We start from the raw sequence: 22,565 nt of genomic DNA on the forward strand, positions 1-22,565 counted from the left end.
AGTACCTGAACAGGTGTTCGCCCATGCTGTTTAGGATCACCTCGTCATCAGGGAAAAGTTCCAGAGCTTGTTCATAGCAATCAAAAAGATACTGAATGCGGCCCAGAGAGTCCAGTTCTTCTGCCCATTTGAAGAGAGTGAACCTGAAAGACTCCTAAAGAGAGAGAGAGATTTCAATGAATATCTTTGGATTTATTTATTTATTGATAAGATCATTGCTGTTAGGCCCAGTAATCATCTCTTCCTCTTTTTTTATAGCCTTTAAAGGGAAAAGTTAAACCATTCTCTAGCTCTTCGGTTGTAATATGATCCTCTTCACTGATAAAAGCAGCTGAACGTTTCCCCTCCTGTAGTAGCTATGGTTTCTTACTTGCCCACAGGCTGTATCCCTTTGTATTTTAAGCATGCTCCCTTCCAGCTCACTTTTCAGAGAAACCTAACTTAGAACCTCCTGTGCTCAGGAACTATGCATCTATATCCAAACTCACTTATTTGTCAAACATTTTGTACGCATTAAAGAAGCACAGTATAAAAACAAGCTCCAGTTTGGGTTTCACCAAAAGATCTCAACTCAGACTGCAATTCTAAAGCTTCAATTCGTCTTTGAATGACATCGGTTCTGTGACACTGTAGATCATTATATCCATAGAGGTCATGTGACTAGGTCAGTACTTCTGGCACACCATTAGATTAGAGCTTATCCCTTAAACAAAAGTTTCACCATCTCTGTAACAGTCCTCGAGGTCTAATTTCCACTGCAGTCTTCTGGGGCTTGTGTAGGGTTTGGTTCTAGCACCCCTATTACTCTCTAAGTGCTCGCAGCTAAAGCATAAATACCATTTATCCACAGATCATATTCAGATTTTTTTCTCTGCCTTTTGTTGTCTGAAACCAGATTTTGCTCAATTTCAGTGCTCAGTGCTCCTCAAGGATCAGTCCCAGTCTTTATCTATTGTCTGGGATAATTCTAATTAGTCTTTGTCACTGACACCCATATTTTGTTTTGTTTGACTTCAAGTAGATGACCTGTGATGTGCTTTAACATTACATGAAACTGATGACTTACTAGACCACGCAGATGGTTTCACATCACACTTCTATTTATGTCTCTTCGCCGGCTCTCTGCTCAGCATCAAATTTCTCATTCTTATGAGCAACATGTGCACCTAAATTCCTTCATCTTCACTTCACTCACTCACTGTCTGTCCCAGTGACACCATACTTTCCAAGTCTGGTTCTATGCACTGATTAGGGTATTTTAATTCATGTTTTTTACACTTTTTTCTTTTGTTTTTCTTTCATATTGCTTTTAATAACTGAGTTTTTTGTGATCCTCATTTCAGAAAAGCAGTGTATCAGGAAATCCTGCTCGCTTGCTGTAAAATTTGACCTCTGCGTGTATAATTGTGACTGGTTATCTGTGGACAGTGTTTGGCACCGAGTGCTGACGGACTGGTTTTCAGCATAGTGTAAACAGTAATTACCCTTGCAAAGTCCTTAAACACAGGTGCGAGGTTGAGCACCAGGAGGTAGTGTGCAAACGCAGTTCCATAATCTTGGTTGAACAAGCACTGCTGGGCACTTTCCAGAGAACTGGAGACCAGCTCGTTCCTGGCAGGATCGGCTCGGCGGCGCCTTCGAGTCCTCCTGCCGTGCTTCTGCCGTGTGCTGGTGTTAGGCATCCCTCAAATTAAGAGCAATAAATGGAAATTCTTTAAGAAAGATAATCATGATGCCATATGTACAATCTGAAGCCACTTTCAAGCCACCCCGCCCAAAGCACTACACCCAGAAAAGAAAAAGAAAAAACAAAGGAACTTTTCTATGTCGTGAAATAGAAGATAAATGCAGAAGATAAATACTGCATAAAAAAAAAACACAAATTAAAATGCTATATATTTAATCAGCCATATGAAAAAGAAAGCTTTAACAGAACTCTATGCAATCCTGTAAAAAAAACAATTTTCGCAGGAATTAAGAGCATAAGTAGCAGCCAGGTACAGCTAACTAAATACATTTGATTAACTGATCATCAGCAAGTGTGAGCGCCTCTATGAAAGCAGAGGTGTTGGCAGTGTGCTGATCTGGAGCATTCAGGTGTGTGTTAATACAGTGCCAGGGAAGAAAAGCGTCAACAATGAGCTCAGAGAAGCAACTGTTGGTGCCTACCAGTCTGGGAAGGATTACAAAGCCATTTCCAAACAATTTGAAGTCAATCCTTCTACAGTGAGAGAGATTATTCGTAAGTGGAAAACATTAAAGACAGACGCCAATCTTCCCAGTGAGATTTCATCCAAAGGTCATAGAAGGGGTGGGGTGTGTGTGTGTGTCGGGGGGGCACTCAGACTCTACAGGCCTCAGTTAGCATGTTAAAGTTCATAAAAGTGCAAGTGCAATTTGGAAAAAGCTTTAACAAGTGTGGCTTTTTTTTAGAAATGTTGTCAGGAGAAAGCCTCTTCTCTCTAAAAAAGAACAATGCTTAGCTTTGCAAAGACGCTTGTGAACAAACCACAAGACTGATGGAGCAATGTCCTCTGAAAAGACAAGATTAAAGTGCAGCTGTTTGGTGGAAGCCAAACACAGCATATCAATACAAACACCGCAAACCAACTGTCAAGCATGGTGGTGGAAGGGTGAAAAATTGGGTTTGATTTGCAGCCACAAGGCCCCAGTACAGTGAGTCAAACATGAACTCCATATACCACAGCATTCTACACTCAAATGTAAGGACATTAATCCAGCTGCTAAGGCTTGGTGCAATGTGGGTCATGGAACAGGACAATGATGCCAAGCACAGCAGCAAGTCTACAACAGAAAAAGAATCAAGTCGTTGCTATTTCAATCAAAGCCCAGATTTCAAGCCGGTGTTGTGCTAAAAAGTGATTGCCTGCCAAAAACTGATTTTCGGTATTTGCCAAAAACTGATTTTCGGTATTTGCCAAAAACTGATTGCTCGTATTTAAACTGCTATAAGTAACTTGTTGGGCTATAATATGTGAAACATATGTCAAATGCATCCCTCATGGATGACAAAGTCATATTGAGCCACAAACAACATTCGTGTAACAAGGTAGAAGCGCAATCAGTTTTTGGCAGTGACTTTTATATAACCTTTATTTATGCAGTTAAAAAAATCTCATTAACATTAAAAATGTCTTTTGTAAGAGTAAGTTGGCCAAGAGGACAGCAAATGGCAGGCAAACCGGTGTTCAATCAGTCATGTGATAAAAAATTTTAAGTGGGGATTACAAGACGGAGTATAATGTCAAGTCGACAATAACACAGAGTAGTAAAGATGTTGAAAAAAAAACCTAGATAATTTTTATAATATATTATTATATATAAAACCCCTTTGTAAACGCTGTTAACCGAAGTCTATTTACCGACATACCTAAAGATGTTACACAGAAAAATTACACAGAAACATTGGAAATCAGTTTTTGGCACAACACCGGCTAAAACTCTGTGGCTGGACCTTTAGAGAGGTGTGCATAAACGAAAGCCTTCCAACCTCAATGAACTAGGGCAACTTTATAAAGTTCCTCGACAATGCGAGTCTGAATGATACAGAAACCATTACTCCAGGTTATTGCTCCTGAATCCGAGGGTGCAGACCTGTGAAAACTTTCTTTAATGATTGTATATCGTACCTTTCATTTAGTGACACTTTTTAGATCTTCATTTTTTTCTCGAAATAGGCATGCCAAGTTATCATTATTATTGCCAACATAATATCGGCTTTATAACAGCTATTTAAAAATACTCTTTAACTTGCATCACTAACGTTCACTTACTGTATGCTGGTTTTGTCCACAGGCTGATGTTTAGAAATAAGCTACGGGGATGTTTAAGTGGTGCTGTTAATTTGGCAAACACACAAACGTTAACATTGAATTCACATCCAACACAGTCGTTAGCATGTTTGTTTGACAGTCCGTCTCCCAGCAGCACCCTGAAGATATTCTAAAAGTTGCTAACAAAAATTATCCGCAAAAAATGGACATAATCTCATATGCAGGCTCTGTGTTTGCTTATTCAAACGCCAAATTACATTTCTGCTATAAATCGTGCATCTACCGTTCAACAAGACAAGTGTCCGCGCGCTGAATAGCCCCGAAGGAAACATGTCGCCAACTAGACCAAGGTTCCGAAAGTGCAGCCGATACACTCGTTTAATTTGATTTGAAATTGCGAAGAGGACAAACGCACTGCAAAAAACGTAGTGAATTTTTTAATCAGTTTATTTGCAGACCGACGTACAAAAAGCGCGATTGCCTCGTACTTTATTCCCGCGGAACTCGTCACGGGCGGATTTTAAGGTAAAATCAAAGACCGTGACAAATCAAGATAATTCCCAGCCAGGAAAATCCCTATGGAAGTTCCCTCTTTGGGTCTTTCTGTAATTTGGCGATTTCGGTGAATTAACCCAACTGAAACCTTTTCTTTTACAATACGGGGAAAAATATAGTTATTGTTTTAAACAAGAATCGGGTAGTACAGACTTTAGTCAGGGCTGCTATCCAATTATCTATGTGGTTTGGGGTTAGACCACACTATCTTTTTTTTTTTTTTAATGTATTAAACTTACACATTTCCGACCGAAATACAAAGCCTATACAGTACTGTGTAAAAACCACTCCTCATTTCTTCATATTTTGCTGGGTGCAGGAATTTATTGAAACACGTGCAGACATACACAAAAACACAGTATATGAGGCAAAAACAGAGTTTGTAAAATTCCAACCAGGTTGAAAGTCAGTGTTTGGTATGACCACATTTATTCTTCAACACAGCTTAAACTCTCTTAGGCAAGTATTCTTATAGTTAGTCTTGTAAGGAATAGTTCTCCAGGCTTGTTAAAGGACATTCAAAACTCTTCTTTGGATGTTGGCTGCCCTTTGTTCTGTTCTCTGTCAGGATGATCCCAAACCTATTCAATAATATCGAGGTACGGCTCTGGGGAGGCCAGACCATGACTGATAGTGTTCCTGTGTGTTTTTCTATTTAGATGTCTCACAGCATTAGTATGAGAAATTGAGCTGTTGCCAATTAGATGTTTTCCACATGGTATTACATAGTAAATCAAAATCTGACTCTACTTTACTGTGTTCATAATTCCATCAGTTTTTACAGGATCCCCAAAACCACTGGCAGAAATGCAGCCCCAAACCATGACAGAGTCCCCACCGTGTTTTATCCTAAAGATGCCTCTAGACCTCTCCTGACCTTTTCTACACATATTGATGACCTGTTCAAATTTGGATTCATGACTCCACCAGACCTGTTGCTGCTGATCTTCAGTCAAGTCTTTGTGTAATTTAGCATTCTTCCTTAAGAAAATCTTCTGCCACTGATACCATTTTAGTAAACAGTAAATGGATCAACTAAATGGCCAGATGTCAAGTCTCTGATGGATCCCCCCCCCCCACACACTCATTAAGGGCATGGCTTTCATCTATTGATAATTTACAATAGCTCTTTTTTTAAAGCCTTCCACGTCTCCTTCTGTCATCCACTTGCACATTTTCTTTTAAATTTTTTCTTTTAAGTACGTTGGTGCAAAAACACTTTACTCCCAGTCAAGCTGTTTCCTATGGCTGCCCCGAGAACATTTTCGTTTTGTTTGTAATGGGTTGCTAGTAACAAAGATCCTATAGATACAAACTGAAAGTGGGCCTTTGTTATATTTGTGCAGACACAACACCTTTTGATCCCTTGTGTTAGATGTCTTTTATAGGCTTGAATGACTCAGGTCACTCTTGAATGGCTTAAAAAATATTTTCTGAAAATGGTCAGGTACAAGGACTGCAGTGAAAAAACTTGAAAAAACCTGCAGACCTATGGCATAAAACCAGCAAAAAAAATAAATAAATCAATAAATAAGAGAAAATGTGTCCCCTTAGAATCAAACCATAAAGAAATTACAGTAAGGATGGCAATCCTTCAATCCTCAGCCCACACAGGACCAGAGGGGAGCTTTGATTTTCCAAAGAAAAACCTGTAAAGTTAGCACCGCCTGATTCTCCAGAGCAAAACAACCTTTCAGCCACGTTATAGTATACTACTATTCCTTTCAGTTAAATAAAACCTACAATTACCCCCATTGTTCCCACCACAAAACGAAATCAACGGTCATTGGGCACGCGAAGAAACGACGGCGGAAGTATCCTGACTAAGCTATCTGGCGCAAACCTTTGCTGGCAGAAGTTTGCAACACGCACGCAGATGTCAGTAGCGGAGTTTCTCAATCTGTCACTTTAGCTAGGTGGAGTACATTTGATGGAGGAAGGAAAAAATTGGACACAGCACACTCTGACTTTTTGACCACTGGTGTCAACCGACTTCCGATGAATGCTTCAGGCGATATCGTATCTTTATCACTTCTTAACCGTTACACTTGCTAGTCATTCTGGTTTTATTTGACAGCCGTGAAACAACACCCATGAGCCCGTGTCAGAAGTTACCATGCTAAACAACGTTAGCTGCTGCTGCTACTTCTTCACGTAGCTATGCTTTCTCAGCCCGACTCGAAGACTCCTAAAAAACGACCCGTCATTTAACAGCAGCGACTATTTATTTGCACGAATTGCAAACTGAACCTGGATTTGTTGTGCTTCTTTTTTTCCGTGTGTGAGTTTTCCGTTGTTTGAAAACGAAGCTATCAATCTGTCACAGCAATGGGACTACACCCGCTGGAATTTAGTGAGTGCTATCTGGACAGCCCGAGCTTCAGGGACAAAATAAAGTCACACGAAGCAGAGCTGGACAAAACTAACAGGTTTATCAAAGAGCTGTACAAAGATGGGAAGAACCTCATCAATGCAACCAAGCGTAAGTTTGACGTTTTTAATATTCAAATGGTGCAAGAAAATCAGTGAGTCACAGAAAAATCGAGCACTCAGCACTGATTATGTTATGAGCGAGGCTGTTGAGGTTAATTGAAACTAGGTGTGAGGAATATAATGGACATGTAGAGGAAAAACGTTTTTAGATCTGGTCTGTCAGTTTGGCTCAATTTGTCAACACTTTGCAGTGCCGGGCTTCAGTACAAATATTTCCTTAGACTTGGGGATGTGTACATGACTGAGAGTCCACTCCCTTCGCAGAGTGTAACGTTTGTATTTTAATTCATCAAAGTTTGCTCCAGACATATCGCCCGTGTTTTAAAAATAATGCTAATTAAACAAACAGGGGGAAAAAAAGATAAAAAATTAGCGATGAGACGAATAAAGCTGAGAAATAAGCAAAGACACTCGGGGAAAGCACCTGAAATACAAGAGAAGTGAAAAACGAAATCCTAATAAGAAACTGCAGAGCTTGTAGCGTCTCTGTTTATGAGGCGCTCGTTAGTAGCTGAAGGGTTATTGTAAGACGAGATAATGTGGGGGAAACAAATGTAAGTTTTTGTTTTATTTTATGGGGAAAGTTTTGAGTCGGTGTGAACCAGTGCTCTGGATTTTTTTTAATAACACCTTACACTATTTGTTCAGTCACACACCTCAGCTGGGTTAAAAATGATTACATTATCTCCTTGAACTCTAATCTCATGGGCTGGGCTTGTCTGTAGGTTGCCCTGTGCTTAACGCCAGGACTTAAACACTTATAAAACAGACTGCTTTGCCTTGCTGGAAATGCCATGAATCATTTCTAGTTTCTGAAACACTGTATCTGAAAGGTTTAAAATAATACCAATCCTATTTTAGTGAACTTTTTTATGCTGATGGGGGCTAAAATTTACCCTCAGGCTTGCTTTATTGTCTGTCTGTGCTGCTGGTTAGTGTCAGGTATGACTTTCATACTTGCTTCTAGAAAAGCCTAAAGTCTCCCAAAGCTCACATTTACTAGTGTGTTTTTTCATGCTGACTACACAGTGCACAAGCACTGCATGAGCAGACTTTGAGGCAAAGGGTTAATATTGTAAAGTATTAGCGTGTCACAAACATAAGATTATAAGTATATGAGTTTGGTTTAGTGTTTCCTACAGCAACAAAATATTTTGACTGATTTTCAAAACTGGCTCTCTGATTTTGAGCTTGATGTTTCTATTTATATCCTAAGCTTTTTTTTATTGGAAGGTCTAGGTGTGTGGTATGTGAGATACTTAAGTTTTCTTGCATGTACATGAAAACTGTACTCTTGATGCAAACAGTTTGTGGCGTTAAAGTTATCTTTGCATCTCGTCTTGAGATTCAGTCTTAGCCACACTCTAGCTTACAAAAAAGCCTTTGGCGCTTAAAATATTTTAACCTTTTATGTATTTTTAAATGCGTATGGATTGTCTTTTTATTTTAATTACGTTGCTTTAACATAAAGTTGAGGTGGTGCATTTTTTTAAAAATCTTTTCTTTTGGTTACAAAGGTGCATATTAACTGGTTGTTATGTGGTGTGTGCTTGTTTGTTCATTAGGTCACTTAATTTTTCTAATTAAAGCACATTTATGTGTGACTCAAAAATATGTATCACATCAAGTTGTTCATGTTGTAGATGTGTATTCTACATGGACTTAAAATCTGCAGTTCATAATTTCCCTTTCTTTTCCCCCAGAAATTTAAAAAACTTGTAGATTTACATGCAACAAAACAATTTTCATTTCTTTTTAGTTTTTAAATTTTTTTAACTTGAATTGTTTGTGGTTTAGTAATGATCCAAATATGTAAATAGGACCTTTAGCAAGCTATTAAATGCATACATTAAAGGCACAGAAGTCACCATATTTTGCTTTCTGACTGGGCGGGCCGCGCCCTAAGCCATGTGTGGCTGCATTGAGCGTGAGTTTTTCCCCTCACAACTGAGAGGTTTGCTGGACAAGGGCTCCGCGCACAATAGTGCATTATTTGCACTTTATGTATCAGAAACTATTCAATAAATTACATTTTTGGACACAGTTTTGAGAAATATTTGCAGATAGTAAAGTTTCATGTTGGAAAGTCCATTTTTAAAAATGTTTTTCTTGATTGTGTTATTACTTGGCTGCTTTTTTGTGCACAGCCGGGATTGTCGACCTGTTTCTTTGCCTTTTTGAATGTTTCCATGGTCTCATTGGAGCTCTTTGCTACTCTGACCCCCCTCATCATAGTGACTCCCTTGACACTTAAACTTTAAAACTTAACAGATAAACTTAAATTCTTTCAATCTGAGTAAAGATCTTAGGAGGATAGTTGTGTACCCTCTAAAAGGACATTTTGGTTAAAGTTGTCTAAACATGTTTCATCTATACAACTGTCACATTGATTGAACATGAGGAAACTGTCCTTATGTTATGTACGTTTAATAATGCCTGCTGTAATTTTTGTGACTTTCTCATGCCTTAGGCCAGAGTTATGGTAAACTGTGGACATGTACACGGACCCCTCAGCTAGGATTTTTACAATGCTACTTTTCAATCCTCTTGGAAAATGGGTCCATAGCTGGTGTCATTACAGTTGAGGGTGTGCAGATGTCAATACAGTCACATATGCCTCAGACCTTTGCAGATGCTCAAGGTGAAATGTTGGTAGTATTATTATTTTACTTGCACCAACAAAAAATTTGAATAGCCTCCGCAGTGTTGTGGTGACTCACTGGCAGTTGATGTGATGTTGGTGCACTGCTGTGTTGGTATAAACTGGCACAGTGACATAGTGTCTAGTTTCAGTATGGCATGTGGTATCTTGTATTTAGCATCGTATTTGACTGTAGTTTTTTTGCTTTGATTTAAAGTAGAGTCAGGATGGTAGCATATCACTGCTTTCACTAAGTCTGTGTTGGTGTTTTTAGAAAATGACAAGAAATAGGAAACCCTGGTCATGCTCTCCCAATGGGACTATTGCAAAATCTGTTTCAGGAAGGAAGTGATGGTTATGTTCTGACATTAATGAAGTTTGCTCAGCCTAATTCACTTGGCCTGTGCTGAAGCCTTTAATGGAAACTATTTTGTCAACAAAACTGTTTTTGGTGTATTTTTATCATTCTAATCAGGAGCCATTTACACTATTTGGTAGTGGCAGCAATAGAGCAATTTAAACATTATAGAGCTACTGCAGCAGATTGTTAGACATGGCTTGATTGCTTTAGATGTTATCTAGACTTAAAGCAGAACTTTTTGATTTCTATTTCTATTTTAGGCTGTTCTTTGTGCTGTGCTGAAGGTTAATTTAAAACAAAGCTAGTCTGTCCAGGGTGGAGTAGGCTTTCTTCTATTGGTGAACAACAGATGATCAAATTAAGCGTCATCAATTTCAGTAATTTATCATTGCCTCAAGTTTGATGGTTGTAGTTCTTTTTTTTCTTTTTTGTCTTAAGCAAAAGAATATTTTTGTTGTTAGGATTAAAAAAAAAAAAACAAGCGCCTGTTTTTATGCGTTGTCGTTAGCAACAGCGACGGTAAAACCATTGCGTGTCCGCTTGTTTATTTTCCACATAAACCTTTCACAATAAAGCTGAAGATCCTGTAGAGACTTTTCAAAATAAACTGAATCACGTGAAAGAGTATGCAGAGTGTTTACCAATGAGAAGCAAAAAAGAGCTGACAGGTGCTAAAAAATAAACCTTAGACTCATACGTTAGAACAGGCTTTTCCCCGCAGCACGCCGTGTAATAAATACTCACAAAGAAAACAGCGGCCGTTACAACTTGTGTCTAAAAATGTATAACACTCGACTCCACGTACACGATGCCCAGCTGGAAATACTTCCCGCAAGTCGAGCTGCCCGAGATTCACAGAATTTACAGAAAATGTTCAAGTTTTGTGATTTATATCGTTATCGGGACGATAGATGTCTTATATCTTATATCGGGATATGAGATTTTGGTCATATCACACAGCCCTACTCTGCAGCATGTTAAAGTTCATGGCAATACAATTAGGAAAAACATGAACACATTTGGCTTGTTTGGGAGAGTTGGCTGGAGAAAGTGTTTTCTTAGATTTGCAAAGAGGCATCTGAACAAACCCTAAGACTTCTGGAACAATGTCCGTTAGACAGATGAGACCTAAGTAGAAATGTTTGGCCGTAAGATACAACACAATGTTTGATGGAAACCAAGCACACCATGTCAGTACAAACACCTCATACCAACTGTCAAGCACGGTGGTAGAGGGGTATTGATTTGGGCCTGGGCACCTTGCAGTCACTGAGTTGACTACAAACTCCTCTGTATACCAAAGTATTGCAGAATGAAATGAGGCCATCTGTATGACAGCTAAAGGTTGGTCCAAATTTAGCTGTCAAACAGATGGCCTCATTTCATTTCAAGGTTGATTCAAATTGGGTTATGCCAAGCACAATGGTTAATCTGCAACAGAATGGCTGAAAAAGAAGAAAATCAGATTGTTGCAATGGCCAAGTCCTACACCTGAACTTGAATGAAATGGTGTGGTGGGACATTAAGAGAGATGTGCATTTACAAATGTCCACAAACCTTAATGTGCACAGTCTTAAAAGTCTATCTTACAATGATGTAAGAGACTGATGGCCATACAGAAAATGGTTACTTCAACATATTGTTGCCAAGGATGGTTGTACAAGCTAAACTCATAAGATTTAGAATAGAATAGAATTCAACTTTATTGTCATTGCACATGCACAGGGCAACGAAATGCAGTTTGCATCCATCCAGAAGTGCTTTAGCCATGATATAGATATATTACAATTTAATGAGTTTTAAGTAAACCTCACAATTCATATAGTCCTTTCAGGTTTCTGTCAAACTGTAAGTATGTGTCTGTTTAGTATAACTGAAAAAATAAAATAAATTATTGCAATTAATTGTAATTTAATGGGTTGTTATTGTAATGTCAGAACTGTCAGCTCAATAACTGAAGGTAGTAGAGTTTGATGGCCTAAAATGGATTGAAAGCTCTACAGATAATTTTCTACAAATATTCTGATTCTTAAAATAGAATGATAGATTTAAAGTCTGTCGCGCTGCTCTAAACTTTTGATCCTGTTCATAGCTGGCAAAGCTATTTCTTGGGTGATTTGATCAAAGTACATCAGTTTTCAGTGGGCAGTAGAAAAGTCTTTAGATGTTTTCAAAGTAACAAAATCTGCCTTTTACCGCTCCTGATTTGTTTGCAGAGGTCCTTCATGGATCTACATGCCAGTTGTTTAGGCGGTCCTTCAGTGTAGTCCAGCACACAGGAAACAAAACGGCTATGGCTGAATGCATCCTAAGTGTCTTTACATCTGTACTGTGAAGCTGTCCACTTATTGCAAGACCACCCAAGTTAATGCTGGGTGTGAACAGGACCTTTCTCTAAGCACAGGGGTATTACTAAGTTTATAGTATTTTGGGCTATACCTAAAGTTTAAGTAAGGTACAGCGTTGTTAATGTACATTCGTAGGGTGGAGCTCAATCACAGTCTAGCTCTGTTTAGGTGGATACACTCTGATAATAGGGTTACAGTCTCATGAGACACTGTGTTTGGTTAGTCTTTTTAGAGAGAATCCTACAAACAATCAGAAGTTTTCTTCTGAGTATGCTTTTTGTAGTTTGCAACTTTGAAGTTAAAAGGGTCACATATCTAGATGCAAGATTGTGTGCTTTTTCTTGATGCGTAGACATGATTTGAGGCCGCTAAGCTGTTTAATCTGCAGGCCACTATCCGCTTCACAATAAGCTGCAACACTCGACAGTATTGTACAGATGTGTTATTTAGAGGTCTGCAGTGAACACTAACATATTTAATCTTGAATGCAATTTGGGTATAGATTTTTTAGTTTCATGATAATTCTTTTTTCCTTTAGTGTTGCCCTCAGAAGGCTCAGTTGTTTGGGCAGTTCAAAGCACAGTTGTTGTTCTAGAAATCCATTCAGTTCTCAGCCTTTCAGTAACTCCCTTGGCTGCTACAGCTGGGAGGATGTGCCAGTATGGAAAGTCCTTGGTTCTGGGAGGAAACTTTGAAGCGGGGCCTTGGGCCAGAGAGGCATGACATGGAAGTGCCCATTAGAGGAGCAGCATGCAGATGTGCTTCTGTTTCAGAGGGTTTCCTCCACAGGAACTGTGTCCTGTCTGTACCCTCTCAGCTACACGTCACTGTTGTCTTTAGTAAACCTCCTTTGCTCCCCCAGGAAGTTTTGCGTTCTCAGTTTCTGAAGATCTTGTTATTTGGGCAGTCTTGTCACTGCTCACTTCTCCACTGCCCCTTGCAAATTGTGTTTTCGTGTTGTAATAATCTGGAAAACTGAAGTTAGACAAAGTTGCAGCAAGATCAGGCCTGTCTCTTCCACAGCTGGACTTGCTCAGGTAAATTGACCAAACAGTTCAGAAAAACAATTCCATAAGTGTAATTTTTTTTGTAGTTTCACTTTTGGTTCCACATTGAAAGCCCAGCGATGTGAAGGTCTCTTTCTGTCTGGCAGACAGGTTTAAGAGTAGCCTGCCATAGTGTGCTTTGGCTCACTGCTCGTCTCTGTAATCACATTACTGATTCTGCCAAAGAGCCACATCACAATCTTTCATTAAAATCGCATTAGCACAAGACGTGAAGTCATGTGGGAGGAACGCTCCTTATCTCTCTCTCTCTCTCCAAGGAAGAGGTCTACTATAAAAGTATATTAGATTGCAGTGTTTCAAGGGCTCCTTTTTTGGTGAGGACACCTTTCACTGCATAATGAAAGAAAAGCATTTTTGGTGTCTGAGGGGGGAAGAATACCTCAGACACTGAAATGTTGTGATCAGCCTCTTGGCTGTTACTGACAGCGTAGCCTCACCCAGCACACTTGTTTTGAGGTTCAGGGATACATAAATGAAGTAATGCATGCTTTCTGGTCAGGGAGCTGCGGGAGGGGTCGGGTGAGCTGGCTCTGGGGAGGGCAAAGGTGGAAGGCAAGTAGAGCTGGGATACAGCCTGGAAAAGATGGGAGAGTGGAACAGGAAAGACTGTGGAAAGGCGTGGCACGTAAACACTGTGGGCTTGCATTAGGCAACTCCTGACCTAAGTGGCACATCTGGTGAGACTATAGAAATCATAACAAGCAACTTTCCAACAGATGCCAATAAATACACTGTGGACTTCTTCTGCAACTGACCTTTGACATGGACTTACATTTTATAGTCGGTTATGGAGAAAACCTTAGCTACTGCAGTCCCAACATGCATGTTAAATGTTCTGCTTTAAAACCCTCAGCAAGTTAAAAAGGATTTGGGCTAACTGTTGTTGATTATCAGTGATGTTAATCTGTAAAGCCCAGTGTAACAGAAAACATGAGGCCATTTTTTTTATAAAGAGCACTGGTGAGCGTGCAACCAGTAACTCTACAATCAGTTTCATTAATATTCAACTTGTAAGTGCCAGTATTTTCCAATGGATAGGTTGCTCTGAACAGTTTATTAATATATGTTACAACACAGTGCTTTAAGCAATCAGGCTCCATTAACGAAGCTGTTTGCACTGTAACAACAGACCATTTTGTAGATTAATCAAATATCTTGACAGTACAGTGACTCCAAGTTGTTGTTTTTTTTCCTGGTGTTAGATTCATTATTGTCATTGACTTTAATTTTTTTTTGCTTTTGTTCTTGTGAATGCCAGTTCTTAAAGCACCTGATATTAATACAGTGTTTGAGAAATTAAATGGATTAATCAGTGATTTTTGGTGAAGGACCAGGCAGTTAGGGAACTTAATATTACTATTGTCCACCAGACCTTTGTCTGAAGTGAGTTTTACAGCACAGTACAACATCGAAGTTATCAAATATATTTAAAATAAAGCTCCCTTTATTGCCGAACTAACAGGAGATCAGCAATGTGTGATTTTGGTGATACTTCACTGTGTAAATTGTATATATTTTTGTAGTATTGGACTTTTTCCAGTGTTTCACTTTTTACTTGGTCCCAACAAAGTTGATGCATAGCTGGCTCTATAGAGATGAGTGCTTTGTGGCCCAGCTTCCAACTTGTTCACAGTTGGAAGGAGGGTTTTTTGTTTTTTTAACAACACTTTAGTCATGCTCAAATCAATGGTCCTTATATTTTTCCTCAGACCTTCCTCAGAGGCAAGAATAAACATTATTTGTTGTCTTGTGTCTTTAAAGTCTTGCTGTTTACTATATCTTTGGTGGAATGGCAAGCCTAAAGTTAAAGTGATGAGCTAATGCATACAGCATCTAAATGTTCTGCTTGCACAGTAAGCACACACCCTTGAATAAGGTTGTGGGTTGCCAGGTTGCGCTGACAGATGTGTTGAAATTTTATTTAGTATGTGGGTTGTGTACATACACTGTTTCATAGACTGTGTGGTAAGTTGGGTAACATGTATTTCAATTATTAATTATAAAGCTTGAGGGACATGCAGATTACAGATGTTTCCTGGGAGAAGTGGCAATAGGGTTGATTGGCAGTTATGCATAGTACTTATCACAAGTCTAGCCACACAGCAGCCATCTAGGTAATGCTTAAGCATCATTTTGGGTTGACAATTCAAGACACTAGAAACATGAATAGAGAGAAAGTCAAAACTCTGATTCAGTGAGACTGAGGCATAAAAACTGTATGCGTAGACTCAACAGTCCAATCTGATTAAATTTTTTTTTTTTAAGTATGAACTTAAAAAAAGATTTTTTTTTAAGTATGCAAGAGCAGCATTTCAAAGCATTACTCCATCATTTATGCTTTAATCCAGAGCACCAAGTCAAGCAAGGTCTCTGGTTTATCCCATCAGAGCACTAAACAAATGCCATGCAGTGCAACAACATTCTACGCTATGTGCAACAGCACAATGGGCTTATGTTTTTTTTTAGTTCGGCTGATATAAAGCAGATGATTGGCTTTTTAGTGGGTGTTACAGGACAACCACCATCTTTGGCTTTAAAATATTTTTTCCAGAGGTTTCTATTAAAGATTCTTCACTCGTTTTGCTCTTTCTTTCTTTCTTTTTCTTTTTTTAAGTAGTCTTGCCCTTTGATCGGTGACACTCTACAATAACCAGAGTCCTTTAATTCACTACCCTTCACATTTTGTTTGTCTTTTCTTCCTGAATGGGCATGCCAGTGCTAATGTCACATAGCTGGCCACTTATTTTCCTTTGCTTTCCGCTTATAGAACAGCATAGCCTGTGATATCAGATACAAGTAAGGTGGGGTCTGTATGACTCACACTGTAAATCCAGAAGAGTAGGGTCTCTGGTGTTCTGCGGAGAAACTAGCCAAGTTTGACAGTTCCCAGGTTTGCTCTGAAATGCCTTGCTTTAAAAGGCAAAAAGCAGACGAAGCTTTTGCCTTGGACTCTTGCATGCCCTAGTGTGTGTGGTATGTGATAGTTGCTGTCCTGAAGGAAAGAAATATCGTTTCAATCTCTTCTGCAGACCTCTCATCTGACACGTTGTTTATCACTGGAATGATTGTATCCAATTAATCTATGCTGTTGAAACTGTACAGGAAAACAATGCCGGGTTTTTTTTTGTTTTTGCTTTTTCTCCTTATTTGAGTGTTGCCTGGTGTTGATTATTGCTGGAGCTTCATGTAACTGGATAACATTCATTCTTTGTGTTTTATGTAATGAAGTCCACAGCTTGGCCTGAACTGTCCACCCTGAAGTGTGTTAAACATGCTTGCAGCCTATGTAATCAGATTGCAGATGGGTGCGACCTGCACTGCACATGTGGCTCTAATAAAAACCATGCAAATCTGTCTGTTGACATCAGTGTTCTGGAGTGCATATTAATTATCCACAGTGTTGTTAGCCCCGTATTACCTTTTTTTTTTTTTAATACACAAAAGATGTTTCATATCCTAATAAAGTAAAATACAAAAGACCTGTGTCTTTTCCCACCCATGATCTTTCTCTAACAGTACAAAAACAGGCTACAACCCAAAACATCTGGAACTCTGTAATTTCACCTTTCACCTTGTAAATAGTACAACAAGAAGATATTGAATTTCTAAAAACGTTGTGGGCATAAAAAGTTGCAAACAGCTTTTTGTCTGTTTTTAGGCTAAATGTAACTTTCAAGAACAGAAAGTCTTTGTAATTTTTTTAAAATTACTGCACCCTGTTTTTGTTTGTATTTTATACATCATTAGTTTTATAATTATGAATCATCCCAACTCTGTTGGAAACTTATTGTGTAAGTTGTTTAAATCTGGAAAAGCAGAGAAGCGAGTGCCTCACTGAGAACTGAATCCCTGAGGCAACTTAAACACTGCACAAAAAAAAACCTCTGTAGAAAACCTGTGTATTACAGCATGCACATTACACTCTGCAGTATAACAGTAATTGCTTGAATGGCATTGATTTTTAGTGACATGTGATTCTGACCTTACGTCAGGTACAATGTAGTGTGTTGAGGCTTTAAGGTGTGGCAGTGTTCAGTGTAATGTTGTCACAACATCTTTTTACTGTGTCATTCAGGAGTTGAACTTTCCACTCTACATTTATATGTTTCTGGATAAGTTGAGACCTGCAGGTGACCAAGGACTCCATAAAGGTCACTCATTACCTATCAAGTAAATACCTTAATGAAAGGTTGGTAATGAGCTATGCTTTTAAAACCTTACATTCTAATACTACTACTAAAGATGACAGCATATAACACTGACCAACACAACCTTTGTAAGTTTAAAATATGGGGGGGGAAAGTTATGTCGAACATTGATAACAAACAAGCAATGCCAAAAGCAACAGAGGGGAGTGAGCAATAAAAAGCACGATTTTGGGAATGAAAAGAAGCAATGCACTCCAATAAAACTGCTTTTCTATAAAAGGGTTTGAGCAAGGATTTAATTGACAATACTTGTTTTCCTTGTGTTCCTTCAGCACGGCTGCTTCAAAGCACAGAGACTCATATTGCAAACATTTTGTTGTTGAAGTCATCAAATGGGGATAAATGCATTGGGACGGGGGTTATCTTTTAAAGGGTTTCCATGCTGATAAAACTGTTTTCTGGTAACGGCTCCATTCAAAAAAGGTAACTTAAAGACATTAGAAAACGGAGGAAACACCCATCCACTTAGGTGTGATTTAGATGCCTTGTAACCCTACGATGCAGCCTTCGACCAAGTTGCATCAACTTGATGTTGCAGTAAAACAGTGTGTGGTCTGTCTGTGTTGAGGGACTGCTTCATTCTAGTTAAACAGTTTAGAAATTACAATAATTAAGTAATAGTAAGTGTATCTCATTATTAAGAAGTTTCAATAAATCTGGGAAATCTCACAGCTATATCAGCATTTAGATTTACTGTTACACATTAATATGAGAACCTTTTCACAAAAAAATGAGGCAGAAAAGATGCTTGTAACTAAGAATCTGTGAACAGTTTCTGCTTTCAGTACTTTCAGGACTGTCTGCAGAGTACGTGACCATGGTGCAGTATCAATTGGTATCCTCACTCCAAGTTGCTCACTAGTTAGCTAAACTTTCCAGAAATGTATTTCATGTTGAGCCCATCTTCCAACCATCTGCAAAAAGTTAAAACTCCACCATGTGAAATCAAAATCTTTACACGAAAGATCTGGAAACCTCGTCTGGGCCCTGTAATGATGTATATGAAATAATTTTTTTACATCTATATATGCTGCAGTTCAGAAGATGCCGTTTTCACCGAAGGCCTTGCTGATTTCAGCACGCCAGCGACAAACCACATTTAGCATGTACAGCATTACGGTGAAGGACTCCTCAATAACATTTGGGGGAAATTTCTGACTAATTGGTTACGCAGCTGAATCTCACTGTCCCTCTTGTGGACTGCCTAAACAGCAGTGCCAGGTCTTCACATCAGAAGATATTGCGTAAGGTTTGCAAGAGGCCAGATCCAAAGAGAAGCATTGGATGTTATGCAGTACTGTGTATTACTCAATAAATTATCTATTATCAAAGTGGGTAGCAAATATGTCCTGCCTCTGTTGCTTGTAGTCATTCCATGTTCTGCCAATTAAGGATGAGAGCAGGCTGACCAGAGTCACCTTTTATGGACTTGTGCACCCTGAGCTGAATTCTTGCTGTCGGTGTGGTTTAGATTCCTGCTAGATTTACGGTCCCTTCAAAAAAAATAATAATTCCAACCTATAGCTTAGATGTGTTTGCTTCCAAAATAATGACCTGGTAGGCTTATATTTGCTATACCTTTATTTTGAAAATAATACCTTTTTAACCCATATTTAGAGCACTCACACACATCATTCACCAGGATGTTTCCTTCAGGTAGAAGTCACCTCTGAGATGGAATGAAGTTTTCATTATAGTACAAGCACATTAGGAAAATGAGCTGCACACGTATTTGGTGTGATTCAAGCAAGTTTATGACATCATTTGTCTTCTATGAATATTTGCCTAATAAAGTCTTACAGAAACTTGAGTGATTCTTTCCTGACAATAATAAGTAAACCCGAGCACACCTCCCTCTCGTTTCTTCTGGCTTTATAAAATAAAAGACTACAACCTTTAAAGAGGAGTCAGTCTTTGATACTCCACCGCTGTTCTGTGTTTGCATCTCTTAATGAAACTTGTGCAGTGTCATATTTAGTTATTTATTTATATATATATATACACACACACACACACACACACACACACACACACACACACACACACACACACACAGAAAAGGATGACTATGGCTACGTTCACACTGCAGGTCTTAATGCTCAATTCCGATTTTTTTGATCAAATCCAATTTTTTTTTTTCTGCTTGTTCACACTACAAATAAAATGCGACAGCAAAGGCGCTCTAGTGTGAACCCTCAAAGCGGCCGGCATGCGCAAAAGAAGACGTCACACACAACGCGCTCTGTTTAGACCCAGAGCAAACAATATTGTTTGACTGATGGTCCTTAATATAAAGACTTCGGACTTTACGTTTCCCAATTTTTGCTTTAAGTTATTTTATTTACATAATAATGTAAATAACCTAATAATTATCCTTATTGCTGTTTTAGAGAGGAGCGGTGCTTCAAAGGATAGTTGCAGATTTCTGTCAGAATCTGCAGATTATACAGTACAAATAACATGCTCACGTTTCTCCAACGTTGTCTTCCCAACAGTTTCACTAACTGTTCCTGGATGGCCAGGAAGCGTTCGCGATGTCTTCTCCGGAGCTGATAATTGGAGTCTGTCTTGTGTCAGTGACGCAAAAGACGGATTTAATACAACTTGACCATTCAAGCAGCAGTCGCTTTTTAAAACATCGGATTCAGTACCACATATGAAAGTGACCCAGATCGGATTTGAAAATATTGGATGTCATACCATGATCGGATATAGGTCGCATAGGGTCAGAAAAATTGGATTTGATGCGCTTTCGCTTGCAGTGTGAACGTAGCCTAAAGCTCACTTCCATCTTCACGGTGTGACGTTATTCTGTTCTGTGTCTTGCAGTTGTTCAGGGGTCAGGCAATGATCTGTCATTTGCCACAAACAAGTCATGAATCCTTGTGTTTTATTTATTTTTGTTATAGTATTTTTGCTAAAGAGGAATAAAGTGATTGTGCGAGTTCTGCTTGTATGCATTTTAGATGCTTCACTTTCTGTTTATACTTTTCTCTTACATCAACAATGATCTCACTCACAAGAAAATAAAGCATTTCCTCCAAATGCTATATGAAAAACTACTTAGAGCAAAAACAATACTATAATAAGAAGCTGCCCCATTGTCTGGAAGATCCTTTAAACTTCCCCTAGTTCTACGTCAACTGGCCAGAGGACCCAAACCACAGGTGTTTTGGTTTTAATGTGCCTCGTGTGCTTTGGGACGGTACAGATTTAACACCTTTAGAGTGTAGAGTGACCAGGAGTGGGTTTCAGTGGGTTTCAGATAAACAAAATGAATAAAGTCGAGGTTGAAAGTGTTAACCTTTTAATAGCTGAGCCACAAGCAAGCCAGGAATCCAAATAACAGTGTGAAAGACTTTTTTTTTTTTTTTTTTAAGTTAGTTAGTTATCTGCATTGCTTAAGTTTGGTGTTGATTGAGGAATGCTTCATGATATTTTTAGGGTATGTTGGGGCAGATTACTATCCATCCGTCCTTCCATCCATATTGGAACCCATCCCAGCTGTCTTAGGGTGAGAAGCAAGTTACACCCTGGAACAGTTGCCAGTCCATTGCAGTGCTAACACAGGAAGAAAGACAGCCATTCATGCTGACATTCACACCTCTGGCCAATTTTGCTTCCTTTGCACTCACTGTGATGCAGTAGTGTTAACTGCTGTGCTGTCCTGTTGTATGTGTGATGATTTTAAGTTTCCAGTAATCTAGTCACCTGCCTTTAGTCAGGCAGTAAAAAGCATTGCCAAAGTGCTGTAGAAACCAAACATTTTCTTTTATTTTCCAAGTTTTGGGGTTCATGTAATGTTATTATTTAGGAAAGGAAAATATAATACTGCATTGCATTTGCATTTGGGAAATCGATATTGTAATTTGTGTATATTAACTTAGATGTATTGGCTTCACAGCTGTCTAGCTTTTAAGCATCACATTGTTAGCATCAAAGCATTTACTCGTGTATTGTGTGACTTGCTAAATATAGTTTGCCCTGTTTTGTGGCAAATGTGAAGCAGTGGTACCTGCACTGCTGGTGCACGAGGGTTTGATGTGCAACAGGATGTAGACAGACAGGATGTTTGCACTGTGGTTAACAGCTAAGTGCAGCAGACCTACTTTTCAAGACTATCTTTATTATGTCACTTTTCCACAGGTGGTCCCCAGGATGACACACAGTTGTAGTGTGTCATTATTTATATTGTAAAACCCTTTTTTAATACAATGAGTCTGATGTTTACTATGTTTTTGACATTTCCTTGTAGAGCTTGGGATGGCACAGCGCAAGTTCGCCCAGTGCCTGGGAGAGTTTCAGTTTGAGTACATTGGCGATGCAAAGACCTATGATGAGAAATGTATCGGTAAGTGTGGGCTAACCACCTCATATTGAAGGCGCTAACCATATGTTTTTTGCAAACACGTGCTGTTAGACGAGTGCAACTGATAATTCTAATATCTTTAACCCTGTATGTGTTATTTTTTGTTTTTTCTTCAGATGAGTCTTTGCAAGAGTTCTCAGCATTCCTCAAAAACCTTGAAGACCAAAGAGAGCTGATGGTGAGAGTGACCAGTTAGAACCTAATTGAAAGCCCGCTGTACCTTTTGTGTGTGTGTGTGTGTGTGTCTAGTGCTCATAATGTAGGATACTTGTAGCATATTCTCCAGCTGTTGTTGCAATATTGTTAGCTTTTGCACATATCCTCCCCTTCTGGCTGTCTAAGGGTCACTGTCACATGCCCTGCCTGGGCGTGGCTACAGAGAGAGCAAGAGTCCATAACTACATTACGCACAACACTCATCACACACCCAAACTTTAAGTACCAAGCCAGATCAAATAAAGCGCTACCACCAACAAGATCCACAGCAATGCAAGTGTTTATGACCGTATATTGCCATAAAGCTATTCTGCCACAGGTAGCAATATTATAGCTGCCAGTATAACCACAAAAATCCCCTCTAATAGTGAATTGATACACTTGTCAGTGCTACTCGTTTGAAGCATTCTTACAATGCAGATGCAGACTTTCCAGCCATCTTCTTGTAATGCCTGTCTGGGGTTAGGGAGTGAACCCATCATCAGTAGCTTGCGGAGATGCCTATTACAGCAT

At 39.0% G+C, this 22,565-nt stretch overlaps 2 protein-coding genes across 5 annotated transcripts in view; one reads left to right on the forward strand and one right to left on the reverse strand.

Moving 5' to 3' along the window:
• The window catches only part of prmt9 (protein arginine methyltransferase 9), a 24,795-nt gene extending 20,508 nt beyond the window's left edge, over positions 1-4,287 (reverse strand). Inside the window, exons 1-3 of one of the 2 annotated variants that reach the window (XM_005935064.3) lie at positions 4,078-4,287; positions 1,485-1,684; positions 6-154 (exon numbers count right to left, since the gene is read on the reverse strand). In XM_005935064.3, the coding sequence (XP_005935126.1) occupies positions 6-154; positions 1,485-1,684; positions 4,078-4,126 (398 nt within the window). In that variant the 5' untranslated portion in view covers positions 4,127-4,287. Of the gene's footprint in view, positions 1-5; positions 155-1,484; positions 1,685-3,794 lie in introns of both variants that reach the window. The other variant, XM_042225984.1, reaches the window with a different exon arrangement.
• A 1,887-nt stretch (positions 4,288-6,174) lies between these two features.
• Positions 6,175-22,565, forward strand: part of arhgap10 (Rho GTPase activating protein 10) — a 59,610-nt gene continuing 43,219 nt past the window's right edge. For 2 of the 3 annotated variants that reach the window (XM_005935055.3, XM_005935059.3), the window contains exons 1-3: positions 6,177-6,831; positions 21,723-21,818; positions 21,953-22,014. In XM_005935055.3, coding sequence (XP_005935117.1) covers positions 6,678-6,831; positions 21,723-21,818; positions 21,953-22,014 — 312 coding nt within the window. In that variant the 5' untranslated portion in view covers positions 6,177-6,677. Of the gene's footprint in view, positions 6,832-21,722; positions 21,819-21,952; positions 22,015-22,565 lie in introns of all 3 variants that reach the window. The other variant, XM_042225992.1, reaches the window with a different exon arrangement.

Source organism: Haplochromis burtoni, unplaced genomic scaffold, assembly GCF_018398535.1.
Source record: "Haplochromis burtoni strain Fernald_Lab_line unplaced genomic scaffold, NCSU_Asbu1 Contig_191, whole genome shotgun sequence".
Taxonomy (NCBI): Eukaryota; Metazoa; Chordata; class Actinopteri; order Cichliformes; family Cichlidae; genus Haplochromis; species Haplochromis burtoni.